General features: G+C 32.9%; 1 protein-coding gene across 11 annotated transcripts in view; it reads right to left on the reverse strand.

Moving 5' to 3' along the window:
- ABI3BP (ABI family member 3 binding protein) overlaps window positions 1–10,376 on the reverse strand; it is a 267,293-nt gene extending 256,917 nt beyond the window's left edge. For all 11 annotated transcript variants that reach the window (XR_012488058.1, XM_074301043.1, XM_074301042.1 and 8 more), the window contains exon 1: window positions 10,214–10,376. Coding sequence is in view for 10 of the 11 variants with exons in the window: in XM_074301043.1 (XP_074157144.1) it covers window positions 10,214–10,292 (79 nt within the window). In the remaining variant the exon portion in view is untranslated. The remainder of the gene's footprint in view (window positions 1–10,213) is intronic.
- Between the last annotated feature and the right edge of the window lie 4,032 nt (window positions 10,377–14,408).

Genomic DNA, 14,408 nt, shown 5'->3' on the forward strand with positions numbered 1-14,408 from the left:
TCTTTGAAACAAGAAGTTTTGCTTTTTAAAATTTTTTCATTTCTAAACAACTTCACCACTGCCAAGGGAAATTCCCTTATGCCTTGTTCTTTGGAGAAAAGACAATAGGGCCTTCACATTAAAGTATCATGATAGTCTCTTGATGCATTAATAAAATAACTAACATTTGTATAGTGCTTACTACATGCCAGGCACTGTGCTAAGTGCTTTACAAATATTTTCTCATTTGATTCTTATAATCACTTTGAAGTGGTTATACCTATATTTTATATCTTGCTTTTTGTAAAGACTTAACAGATTAAGAAAAAGTAGGTGCTATTATTATCCCCATTTTACAAATAAGGAAATAGTGGCAAACAAATATTGTGAGGTTCCAGTAAGCAATGTCAATTCATTTATCTAAAAAGTATAGAATTTTAAATTATAAAAATCCTAATTAACACATTCTTCTATACATTATGAAAATGAATATAATAGTTGCAAACTAGATATGATCAAATGTATTACAACAGTCACAAATTAGTTGGTTCTGCTATGGTAGTAAATCCAGGTTCAAAATAAAGTACAGGTTCTCTGACCCACAGCATATACTTTTTTTCCACTGTACTATATGAATTGCACTATTTATTTTTTTCTAATTTCCCTTTGTAAAATAAGAGCTTCAAGTTATGTGTGTGTCAAGCTATGAAAATGAGTTTCAAGCCATATCTAACTCCATGTCTGAATATATTCCATATTTGGATTAAATGGCTGCTAATCACAGTAGAAATCACTAAATGAAAAGAAAATTGAAACCAAAACTTTGTTTATTTTACTATAATGTTGATAGTTTCCAATTTTTTTTAAGTCCTTGTCTATTATTATAAATTGTCTGTATCTATGTTTCCTTTGAGGCCCAACTCAAAGATTACTTTCTCCATGATTCCTGGTCTGAAAAAGTCTTTCTTACTTGGATGTTAAAAATCATTTTTTTAGCTTTCCTAGGCACTTACCTAGTTCTATTTCATATTGCCCTTATATATTTATATTTCTTATCTCCTTCTACTTGATTAATTATTTTGTATTGCTTTTGAAGACCGAGTATCCCAGTGGGGAAGTTTGGTGAAGCAACGGAAGTGAGCTGTACTTAGAATCAGGAAAATCCAAATTCTTCATCAAACAACCCACTACCTATGTGAACCTGAGCAAATCACTTACCCCTTTCTCATCTATAAAATGGGAATAATAATAGAACCTACGTTACAGAGATGTGATGAGAATTATATGTGATAATTAGAAAAATATTTACAAACATTAAAGTGCTATGCAATTCTAATTGTTATTATTATTATCACTAATATAAATTGTTGTTATTATTATTTAATCCATACTGGAAATTTCAGATCTCACTACTGATCTCAACACAAAAGCTTTGATCTGTCCCATCTATTAGCTGAATCACTTAGTCTCTCCTTAGGTAGTCTAGTGCCTTACCCTCCTGTTCTTCTTGGGCTTTCTGATATTTGTACTAGATTTAGTGTGGTTGCCTGATCATATTAGCCCTATTATATCTTAGAATTTTGGAGTTTAAGTGATACATCAGCCTAAGCCTCACTGGTAACAAAATCTACAGGCATGCACCATCGTGCCCTGTCCACTATTAGACTGTAAACTCCATGAAGGTAGAGGCTATATTTAATTTATATTTATGCCTCCTCTAGGACCAAAGTTATCATTATTCATATAGTAAATATTTAATAAATATTTGTTGTTTTGGGCTGAACAATTGTTCAACAGCTTATAATTCCATTTGTAGGAAATGTTCAAAAGCAAGTAAAATTAGGACTTATGGAAATTTGAAATTATTATTTGAATGATTATGCTTTTGTATTGGCTATGCCAAACCTGAGAGGTTTCAAACATTTATGAGTTCTCAAATTAAGTCAATTTGGATCAATAACAAATATTTAAATATTTCACATATTTTTCTAATTTTATCCCACTGTCTTCCTTTTTTTCTCTTTTCCCCTTCATTGAAGGTATGAAGAAGTTGTAGTAATAGTTTGTGACTAAAATTTTGAAGAATTTTATGTAATTCAGAATAGTCTTCCTTTCATCGAGGTTTGAGAAGTACTTCTACCCCCTAATACAGAGGGTGTCTCCTTAACTCCAGACCTAAATCATTATACATATATTATATTCTTTCCAATGTCTTAGTGCAGTCTTAAGCTTTAATAGTTTAAGATTTAAAGCTTAAGACTGTACTAAGACTTTGGAGACACCTTGTATGAAAGCCAAACCACAGGTGAGTGAATATTTACTGAACCAGATGGGAGAGGCTGTATCCTCCAAAAGCAATATGGTGTTTCCTTTTTTTTTCATTCTTAAGCATTTAAAAGGTACAAAAATAGAGAAATATATGTAACAAATATAATAAGTCTTAAATCTAAGGGCAGATATCCACTAAGTGGCATAGTGGATGGAGCGCCTTGCCTAAAGTCAGGAAGGCTCAGATACTTACTAGTTGTGTGACCCTGAGCAATTCACTTACTCTGTTTGCCTCAGTTTCCTCATATGTAAAATCTAATGGTATCCTTGCCAAGAAAACCCAAATAGGGTCATAAATTCAGACATAACTGAAAAATGACTGAACTGAGACCTCAAATTTAAGTGCTCAAGGTGCCATTTTTAAAATTATGTGACAATATGGTAGTAGGTATTGGAGATAAAGCAAGAGCATGATCATACTTTTGTTTGAAGACACACTGGTTGAATTTTTTAATAACACAATTAAGTTTGGATTCATCACTACAATTTGATATTTTGAAAGGTACATTTTTTTCTTTGATACAGATCTTAAATTATTTGTATATTCTTATTTTGTATGTTTCTTCTCTAGGTCTTTTTATAAACCATTCTTAAGTAACACACTCCTGAGAGTTTCATATCTCAGGAGAATAACTGCAGCACTTACATTAATGGCATGCTAATGACTGATCTGACTCCTTTTCCAATCACACAAACTGACCTTTAAATGCTTTGCCACTTTTCACACTTAAGTTATCTTTTCAGCTACATTACTTAGCACCTACCATTAATCTTTCCATTGCTCCCAAGTGGATCTGCAATTTTGATTCTACTAAGACTCCATGATTTGCAGTCATATATTATTACAAGGAGAACATTGGTTCTAAAAGATATGGACATTTATAGTACAGAGCAATTTGTGGTCATTGAAAACATTACAATTTCCCAAATGTAACCCAATCCAATTTCTTTTACAGTTCCAAGCCTAGTTAATTGCATATGCATATATTTACGCAAGATATAGATAATAATGTGCTAATTCAAGTTTGCTTCTCCAACAGCATGAAAACTATGGCAATATACTATTACATTATTTTTCTGGTAGAGACAGTTAAGACCAGAGGTATTCTGGTAATTAACAAACAGTTCTCTGGGGTAAGGAGAAAGTATGTACATCACATTTTTAAATTTAACCTGCATTATTAACATCTTTTCATCACTTTGCTAAACAAAATAGTAACTCAAGTCTTGATTTATAGCATTGGCCAATTTCTAACAAACACTGAAAGCTTAATATTTGTCTTTTGGATTGTTATACCCTTGTTGGTCTCATCTCAAAAATTCTTGTGGATTTTACTGAGGAAGCTTTGTGTGTTCCATTTCCATGACTTAATATGATTATTACAATATAACCTGTGAACAGAAGCATTCAGAAAACTTTGTCATTAATGGATAACCATTTTTTAGACTAGGCAGGACATCATCCTTAACACTTGTGGACATCTCAGGAGAGTCTATACTTCCCTATTTTCTACCTTGCTTTTTGTAAAGACTTAACAGGCAAAGAAAAAGTGATCTGAATATATATATATATATATATATATATATATATATATATATATATATGTACATATATATATATATATCTGCCATAATGTCTTGCATAATTCTATTTTGTGAAAGGACAACACCTTGTTTGAAAGAGTCTTCAAATCTCTACTTTTTCTACCAAGTCAAATAAACACATTACATTTTTAAAAAATAGACATTGAGATATCTATTGTATTCTTTACATTATTTGGTAGTAAAACTATAATGAAATAGACTGCCATAGAAAATTTTTCTGAAAAAGTTTATCTGCTGCCTTCTTGTATTTTCAAGGGGCCCTTGATTTATGTACACAACATTCTTATAAAAGTTTATATAATGAGATAGCAAGCATAAGGAAGGGGAGTTCTTAGTGTCTTCTTGTCTATCTTTTGGTAGAGGGACATGATATTACTTATTCTTTATCTTCAACTCTTTCAAATATCTAGAAAAGTGATCACTGCATATATTTATAGTTGAATCATTTCTAGTAAGGATTTATGAGTCTTTGGCCAGGCCCACTTTCTGTTCCCATGTTTATCGTCTTTAAGTGCTATGGATTACCTCCTTATATGATCTCTTAGGCACAATAAGCAGAGTCCAAATGTATTGGTTCTGCTATTACTATTAATAGAATATAGATGACTATAGAAACAAATGCTAGTAGATCTGTACAAGTTTGCATCTGCTTGCCATCCCTTTCCATTTCATTTATGAATGTTTTAGGGATGAGTTAGATAAACTGAATCTCACATCAGGCACTAGTTAACATTTTTCTAATTAGTTGGCACTTCTTTATTATTTCCTATTTTATTTGTAATTTAAAAAATCACTCTAGATATTGTTCATTTCTTCCAAGTTGTTGGACAAAGATTGCAAGGGTATAATCCTGTCTACAAGCATCAACTGTTGGCACCATTAACTCATACCACATGTTTTTAATAGTCCCAGAAGTGATCATTCTCTTGAAGAGAAAATTATTCTTCATCTTAATCATGCCATTAAAATTATTCTCAAAGGTTCTTTTAACCAGGATATTCTTTCCTATCTGAACCAAAAGTTCCAATTCATGTCTCCAGTGCTGAAGATTTTCATAAGCTAATATATAGCCATAACACCAGCAGTTGTCTTTACTACTCTCTCTTTTGGTAAGCTTACATAGAAGCTTATTAACTCGAAGCTTGGAAATACCTTTTATCTCTTAGCTTATTCCCTATGAATACTAGAGGAGGACATCATATAACAGATCCCAACAAGGTCTGTAGGAAGTCATTTTGCCTATAGGTGTATGTCACAAAATTTAGGGTGTGAGCAGTGGTGGGTTGATAAATGATAAAGAATCAACTCTTGGGGGTGATGCAGCCATGATAATACACGTTTAAAGTTTAGTCTGCATTATGAACATTTTTTCCCCATTATTTTCTCAATTCAAGACAATCAACAAAACAATAAATCAAGCTCTTATTTGTAGATTTATAAGGTGTCAGTACCTATACAGGAACTGATTAGATCTGATTCCAACACACACTACAAGGGAGTAAACACAAAAATCCCAGAGAAAAGACAAACTCATGCATTTTCTTCTTCCAGCTCCTCTCCCAGAAATCTTTAAAAACCACAGTCCCAGAAGTCTAAGTTCCAGAAGTATTACCAACTGCTGAACTTTGGGGTAGTGTTTTCATCTCCGTAGCAATTCACACACTACAAATAAAAGAAAGTCAGCAATTCTGACTCAGGTGAAGATAACTTATTGTAGTTGTGTTAAAGAAAAACATTGGACTCAGTCTGAAAGTCAGCATTCCAGCTCTAACAATTACTATATGGGCAAATCAGCTCCATAAAAATCTCTAAACAGTGATTCTAATACTTGCTCTACATCACATTGCAAAATATAAAAAACTACACCACATTAAAAAATATAAAGAACCAAAAGGAATGGGCTGTGTTTCCTCTCACTTCCCCCACACCATCAACCCAAATCTTAAAGCCTTGGAGTCAAGGAAATCTGGCTTCAAGATCTGCTTTAATATAAACTAGTTATGTGAAAATAGACAAGTTAATGAACACCTCAGTACCCCAGGAAACTTTAAAAGTCAACAAATTCTAAATGGATAGTTCATTGGGAGGAGGAAATTTCTGTACTGAGAGTTTCTCACATTGGAAAAAAAATCTTTTTCTCCTTCTTTCACTCAAACACTTTCCTCCCTCCCCCCCCCCCAAAAAAAAAACTTCATTAAACTATCTACCAAGATAGGGAAGAATTGTTATCTGCATTAATAGAGGGAATGTCCACATAGAATAATGCATGGATTCTGGAGCTATTAGTTTTGTAACAATAAACATTGTTGCTAATAATGACAAAACAACCTTGTAATAATAATCTTTGTCTTCTGAAAGATTTCAACTTGCATAGAGTAGTTTTACAAAGAGTTGACTTAAGTAACTAACATCCTATTTTGTGCACTATTCATTCTCTTCTCTATGTATTGTTCCCTGAGACCAACTTTTAACACTTTTAAAAAAACTCTTTTCATGCTAAGCAAAAGAAATTTCATGTTATTATGACAAGGATAAATGTGCTTCATACCTCCTCCTCCCCATAAATTGGAGCTAGAGTGAAGAGAAGAAAGAAGGTTGTTTTAGAGCAATTACAACAATGGCTAATTCTCATGGAGACACTGCTGCCAATGCCCTCATGGATTTGGCAACGTCTCTGAAATGTCAGTAGCTTGGATGAGCTCTTCACAAGAAATCGACCCTGAGGGAAACTGGGCATTCAGGGATTTCTTTACGGATAAGAATGTCATCTAACTTTTTTAGAACCTATTCTATTGATTTATGAAATTCTTATTTGCCCCTTATGCTTGACTCCCCATGTTAGTTCTTAATTAGGGGTGGTCCCAGGTGTAGGATTATAGGACCATAAATTTAGAATTGAAAGGTCATATAATCCCTATTCCCTTCATTTAATAGATAAGAAAACTGAGGCCCAGAGAGAGTAAATGACTTGCCTTAAGATCATATAATAAGTTTAAAAACTAGAATTTGAATCTCTGTTTTTTGACTCCCAATTTCCTCCACACTGCACTGTTGGAATGTATCTCAATAATTTATTCTTTAGTCACTGGGATATCTATCAGTAGATTCATTTCTTGAAAACTATTATTATCTATCTCATATTCTAGATTCTCAAAGGGCACACACCTTGTTGATTCTGATCATAGATTTAGATACAGAAGTGATCTTAGTGATTAAATTCAAAGTAAGCCCTAAAGAGGTAAATATATTTTGTCTGACTCCAAAGTCAAACTCATTTCTGCCACAGTAGCCATTCTCTCACCATGTTCTGTTTAGCATCCAGTATAGCAATTTATGCAAATAGGCATTTACATTGTTTTTTGAAAATGATGAAAATATGTTTATTTCAGTATTATAAGGCTCTATAATTTCACCATTAATATGAAATTTCTCCTGGACACAGATTATAATTCCCAAGCATTTAATTGTCTTTGATAGCTATACAATTACCAAAATAAACAAAACAAAACAACAATAATAACAACCAAATAAACCCAACCCTTCTTAGTGGGGAGATTCTCTAACCTTAACTATGGCTGTCCTCAGAAATAAGTCCTATCACTTGCCCTGCATTGGAAACATCTACACCAGGAAACCTGCCAAAGGTAAATTGCATAGAGTACAGAATCTCAGATCTGAAAGACCTGGATTTGAATCCTGCCTCAGACTCTTATTAGACATGTCAATCTGAGCAAATTACTACCTATCTTCTTTCAGCTTCTATTTCTTCATCTCTAAAGTATGAATAATCCTATCCATCTCCCAAGGTTTTTGGGAGACTAATGAATTATATTTGGAAAGCAGTTTGCAAATTCTAAAGTATTATATTAAAGTTGGCTATAACTCAGGAAACACTCTGAATGTAGCTCAGGCTAAACTTCAAGTAGAAAACACATCACCTGGCCTCCATTGGAAGCTTTTCAAGGGTTATATTGCACTGGATGATATGTCCTTCAAAAATCCAAGATCACCTTTACAGATTGATGAGGGATCAGAAAAGGACTTTGTGGAAGAAATCTTTGATGTTTATTATATCTCATTATTATTTAATTTTGCCGTCTACAACATGGAGATTAAATTATAGGGATAACTTAAAATTAAGGCAGTAGTATGTATGAGAGCTTATTCTATGAAAGGGATAGGGAGAGTATTTAGATTGCAGTCTAAGGTAAATGATTTCACAAATTTAGTGCTTCAGCACTTGTAGTACAGTGCTTTCAATACTATAGACACTTATGTAGACACATTAAAGCTAAATTAAAGAAAAGAAAGAAAAACTTGATTGCATTTGGATATGGTTTTAAGCAAAAACATATACAAAAAAATCCCATAAAATTCACATCATTTGAGCATTTCCCAAAAAAGGAGAATCTATTGTAAGAGAATCATTTCTCTGATCTTACCAAACTTGGAAGCTCTAGGTGAAACTACATATACACATAGATTATAAATATATATTACTTATGTAATATAATTATATAAACATATTTCTGTGTTATATGGATTGTATATAAATATATGTTATTTTATATTTTGGCTGCTAAGTGTCTCAGTGGACAGAATAATGGATCTGGAGCCCAGAAATTAAAATCCTGCCTCAAACATTTATTATCTGTGTAACCTAAGCAAGTTATTTAACCTCTGTTGGCCTAACTTTCTTCTTCTGTAGAGTGGGGATAAAAATAACATTTGCCTCCCAGGATTGTTGTGAGGATAAAATAAGATAATATTTCTCAAGTGCTTCAAAAACTTTAAAGCACTACATAAGTGCTACCTATTATTATTATTAATAAGAGGTTTGCATCCTTTATCTTGAATGACTTTTTTTTCAATATTACTAGCAAAGGAAAAGTGTGTCAAGAGATTTCATGTATGATTGCAACATAATTAAATTTCTTGGCATTGTCAGAAAGCTGCAATAACAGGATTATGACTGTTATTCTATCATACTGAATAAAAAAGTAAAATAAAACCATGTGTAAACTGAGAAAACTCAGTCTCCCAGAAGAAAATCGTATGTCCTTAATAAATATTAGAACACAATGAAATGACATCAATTATGTCTGAATGTACATGTCTGACATGTATTTAAGAAATTAACATTTTAAATTATTAAGGCATGACATTCCTGGTAGGGGAAAATTCTCTATTTCTATAAATGAGTTAAACAGTCACATGTGAAGAGATTTAGTTTTATTACTTGTGCAGACACACAAACCCTTCAGTATTCACACTCTAAATTCAAGATAACCTATCCATAGCAAATATTCTGGAAAAAGACATCACCTTCTATTCTGATGTCCTGGGTCATTCTGCTGACCTGCAGGAGGCTGAGGAGCAGTGGTATTATCACTTTGGGCATTTCCTCTAACATCTAATAGTAAGTTAAAACCTCTTTCCATGATCCTGCTGATTGCAGCAATGTGCAGCCCATGAAATGTCTTTACAAACCAGAAATCTGCTGAGAAAATCATGGTTGTGAAGGGACTTGTTAGATTCATTTACTCAGAGGTAGAAAAGGAGTTTTGAGTTTTAGAGCTGATAGGCTTCTTGAGTTGTTTCAAGAGTCTAAATTTAGAAATATTTAAATATTATCCTGCTGCTAACATGCATAAACAAAATACCAACACTGAAAACAGTTCAATTTAGCAAGAAGACAAAGGGGGAGTGTCCTTTCAAGTCCTGTAAATCCTCTTCCAAACTCCGTCCAAACAAATGTGCACATGACCCGTTTTGGGTATTTCATGCCTAGCATTCTTTTAACCCTCCCTTTAACAGGTATATAGGCAGAAATCATCCCAGCACCCATTTTTTCCTCAGGATAATTCAAGTTTCATAATGTCCTGCTGCTATTAATTTCCAAACTAATAATGAAAAGAACACACACACACACACACACACACAGCTTTCTTCTTTAATCAGATTAAAATGCCCTTCTAATCTGGATCTCTGTGTATGATTGTCTAAAATCAAACTTTAACAGTTCATTAACCTCTGCTAAACTTAATAAAAGAAAACTGTTCTTTGATTTTTGTGTGGCAATGAAAAAAAGTCACGGGTAGAAGATTATATTAGTACAGAATTAGAAGCAAAATCAGAGTTTAAAATAAGTTCCTCCCAAACCTTGATCTCTTCTGCACTGCATAACAATTTCCTTATATAATACAACAGAGCAGATTTAATCTCAACACTTGAAAACTAATGTATTCCAACAAGTCATATTAAAAACAGAAGGAAAAAAAACACAGTTAGAGCTACTTGCCTTTTGGCAATTTCTGTGCATTTCCCAGGTTTAGGGCAATGTTTCCACAGAGAAGTAGAAAGATCAAGCTGGAGACCATGGTTACAAACCCAAAGTCACAGTGTGAGTGATGCTGGTGGGTATCACACAGCCTCCTGGAGCTGCATTTAAGTGAACGGCTCTCCCAATGACAGAGGCTGCAAAAGTTAGGCATGAGCTTACTTCATAGGGGGAGGAGACAAAATGACATCACACCCTTCCACTTTAAAAAAAAATAGGCACAACAGCACAAAAAATTATCAACATCACACTCCCTCTGGTGTATAACTTTCTAGCCTCTGCTATTATTGCCTGGCCTGTCTCTTGTTGTCTCTCAGGAATATAAAGTTGAACTAGTAATCAGTTTACTCTAAATCAAGGGGGAGAAAAAATCCTAGGTAGTTTTCAAAATGTCACTAACTGGTTTTGAAATCCAGAGGAGGAGAAGATGATACCAAAAAGACATCTGAATTCTTTTGGGGGAAAAAAGTAAAACTCCACTAGCTGGAGGACTGCCACTCTAAAAATGTCTGTTTTTAATTGCCTACTAAATTAAGTCAATTCTCTTCATGGGTAGAAATGGGAGAGAATGCTGTTCCCTCCTAGTTCCTGTGTTATACAAATAACTTAAAGAACATAAATACGTGGAAGGATCTATTGGGGCACTGAAAGACATGACAATTTGTCCATGTTCATATAGTTAGTATGGGTCAGTCAAGACATAAATCTAGATCTTCCTGTTTCTAATTCTACCCTGAAATCTATTTCCCCAGACTGCCTCTCAGAGAAACTTTAAAACCTTTAAAATATTCAAATGATTGGATCTTTATTTTTATTCTTCAAAAATATTAAATTATTTTAGAATCGATTATAAAAAAAGACTAAGATTATAAATAAAAGGTCTTAGTGGGATTAAAATTGATCAAATGAATATATTCCCATTCCAAATAAGAGTTCTAATAATTTGCAGAGTCTTCTAAATCTTTGAAAGATGCATTACTAGAGTCATTTAAAACCAGACTGTCCTGAGCACTCACAACAGGAATGCTCTGGCACTGATTCTGGAATGGACATGATTATTTAACAGGTCTTTTTCATCTCTCTCTCTCTCTCTCTTTCTCTTTTTTTAAAAACTTGATGAACAGGCAGAGCTGTCAAATTCACAAGTTGGATCCTTCATCCAGCTGGCGGACTTTGTGAGGATTCTAAACGTCATTGCCTCAAGGCTCTGAGATGGAAGCCTCTGTGTTACATTGGAGATTTTCTGAGACAGTTTAGAATCCAGCTGAAATAGTCACAAGGAGCTTGGTTTTAAAAAATCAGTGAGAAGGGAGGGTACTAGGATAAGAAAACTATATTCAAGAAACTGTTACTGCTAAATCACCATGCTAAATACAGCCTGGATAAGTAATCATCTCCATTTCTGACTGATTGAATGTTCTGACAATGAATCTCCCACATACATAATACACAATAACACAAATATGTTTCAGTACATACATGTGTATATAGGAATATATATATATATGTGCATTGCTTATACAATATAGGACATATTTGTATACAAATACATATATATATATATACAGATATATATGTGTATATGTACACACACACACACACACACACACACACACAAATATGCAGCTTAACTGTTAAGGCTGCTTACCTGAATAGGTGGCGGAATAGATATAATGATGAAAAACTGAGTCCAGATTCTGCCACTGATACTAGTTGTGTATTTTGGGCAAGTCAGATACTGTCTCTAAGGCTCAGTTTCCTCATTTGTAAAATTTGTAAAACGGGGATAATAATCGCACCTATTTCATAGGATGGTTGTGAGAATCAAATGAAATATAAACTAACATATAAAGTCTCTTTATAAACCTTAAAGCATTATGTAAATGATAGTTATTACCATTATTGTTAAGTAAAATTCATTAGAAATATAAAAGCTCTGACTCCTCAGAAGTATGCTAAGGGATTTAAATAATTTGTATCACTTTCAATATTTTATTTTATTTTTTTTTAATTATTATTATTTTTTTTTGCTGAGGCAATTGGGGTTAAGTGACTTGCCCAGGGTCACACAGCCAGGAAGTGTTAAGTGTCTAAGACCAGATTTTAACTCAGGTTCTACTGACTTCAGAAGATTTTAATTTTTCAATGAAAAAGTATTTTTCCTGTCAGACAAGAGTCAAATGACCATAGAAGATGCACAAGAATATATGATTGGATCTTTTTTTTGTTGGAGAAAATAATGGTAACAAGGACTTAAGAAAATAATTTTTACTTGAACCTTTCTGCTCACAAAATTAGAAAAAAGATAATTCAATAAGCATTATTTTAAAATATATTTTATTTTCCTATTACATATAAAAGCAATTTTAGCATTCTTTTTTTTAGAATTTTGAATTCCAAATTCTTTTTGTTTCTTTGTTCCCTTCCCCACATTGAAAAAGCAAGCATTTTGATATAAATTATCTACAACATATATTTCCATATTAATCACATTGTGAAAGAGAACAGAGACCCACACACACACACACACACAAAGAAGAAAAATAAAGTTTAAAAAGTATGTTTCCATCTTCATTCAAACTTCATAAGTTCTTTCTCTGGCAGTGGATAACATGTTCCCTCATAAGTCTTTCAGAATTGTTGAGAATAGCTAAATAGTTCAGAATTGCTGTGTACAATATTCTCCTGGTTCTACTCATTGTACTTTGCATTAGTTCATGCAAGTTTTTCCAGGTTTTGTTTTTTGAAAGCATTCTGCTTGTTCTTTCTTATAGCACAAGGTATTCCATCATAATCACCTACTACAACTTGTTGAACCATTCTTTAATTGATGAACATGTTCTCAATTTATAATTCTTTATCACCACAAAAAGAAGTTTAAATATTTTTATACACATAGATCTTTTTCTTCCCCCTCCTCCCATCCATGTTTTATCTTTTGGTGATATAAACTTAGTAGTAATATTGCTGAATGAAAGGATATGTACAGTTTTATAGCTCTTTGGCCACAGTTACATTTGTCATTTTCCTCTTTTGTCATATTAGTTAATCTGAGGGGTGTGAATAATACCTCAGGGTCATTTTAATAATTTGCATTTCTCTAATTGGTATTTAGAGCATTCTAAAATTGTGATTATAGATAGCTTTGATTTCTTCTTCTAAAAATTGCCTTTTTGTATCCTTTGACTATTTATCAACTGAGGAATGACTTTGTATTCTTATAAATTTGACTCCATTTTCTATAAATTTGTGAAACGAAACTTATCAGAAAAACTTGCTGTAAATTCCCCATCTCCCAGTTTTCTGCTTTCCTTCTAATCTTGGCTGCCATAGTTTTGTTTTTGCAAACACTTTTTAAAGCTTTTAAAAGAAATTATCCATATTGTCTTGTAATATTGTCTATCTCTTATTTGGTCATAAATTCTTATTGATCCATAGATCTGCCAGCTAAATCATTCTATACTCCCATAATATGTTTATGGTATCACTCTTTATGTTTATATCAAAAATCCATTTGGTCCATATTTTGATATATAATTGTTGTTGCCACTGTTGTTGTTCATTCTTTATTCACAAAAGGGACTAATGACATCCATGATAGTGATGTATTGACTTGTGCATGAATTGGATTTAAGGGAAACAGAGAAACATACTCTCCCCTTCAGAGCCATTGAAGTCTAATAATAAGATAAAAGTCAAGATGATTGCAAATTGCCCAGGATGCAATGGGTGACCTTGGGTTTTCTCAAAATATGATGTGAGATATTGGTTTATACCTAGTTTCAGCCTCACTACTTTGATGAATATTGAATTCTTATCGCCAAAGCTCAGATTTTTGGGTTTGTCACACACTAGATTACTGTGATCATTTACTAGTGTATATTGTATACCTAATTCCACTGATTCATCACTGGCTTTCTTAATAGCAGATTTTTTGATGATTACTACTTTGTAATAGAGTTGGAGATCTGTAATGGACAAACCACTTTCCTTCACATTTTTTCCTTTGATTGTCTTGTTATGCTTAACCATTTTTTCTTCCAGATGACTTTTGCTATTATCAATTGCACTTATTATATGCTTACTATGTCTGTACGAGAGAAACAACTTTGTAGAATTAATAGAGTCGGGTTTAAGATCAGGAAAAGCTGGATTC

This window comes from Sminthopsis crassicaudata, chromosome 3, assembly GCF_048593235.1.
Source record: "Sminthopsis crassicaudata isolate SCR6 chromosome 3, ASM4859323v1, whole genome shotgun sequence".
Classification (NCBI taxonomy): Eukaryota; Metazoa; Chordata; class Mammalia; order Dasyuromorphia; family Dasyuridae; genus Sminthopsis; species Sminthopsis crassicaudata.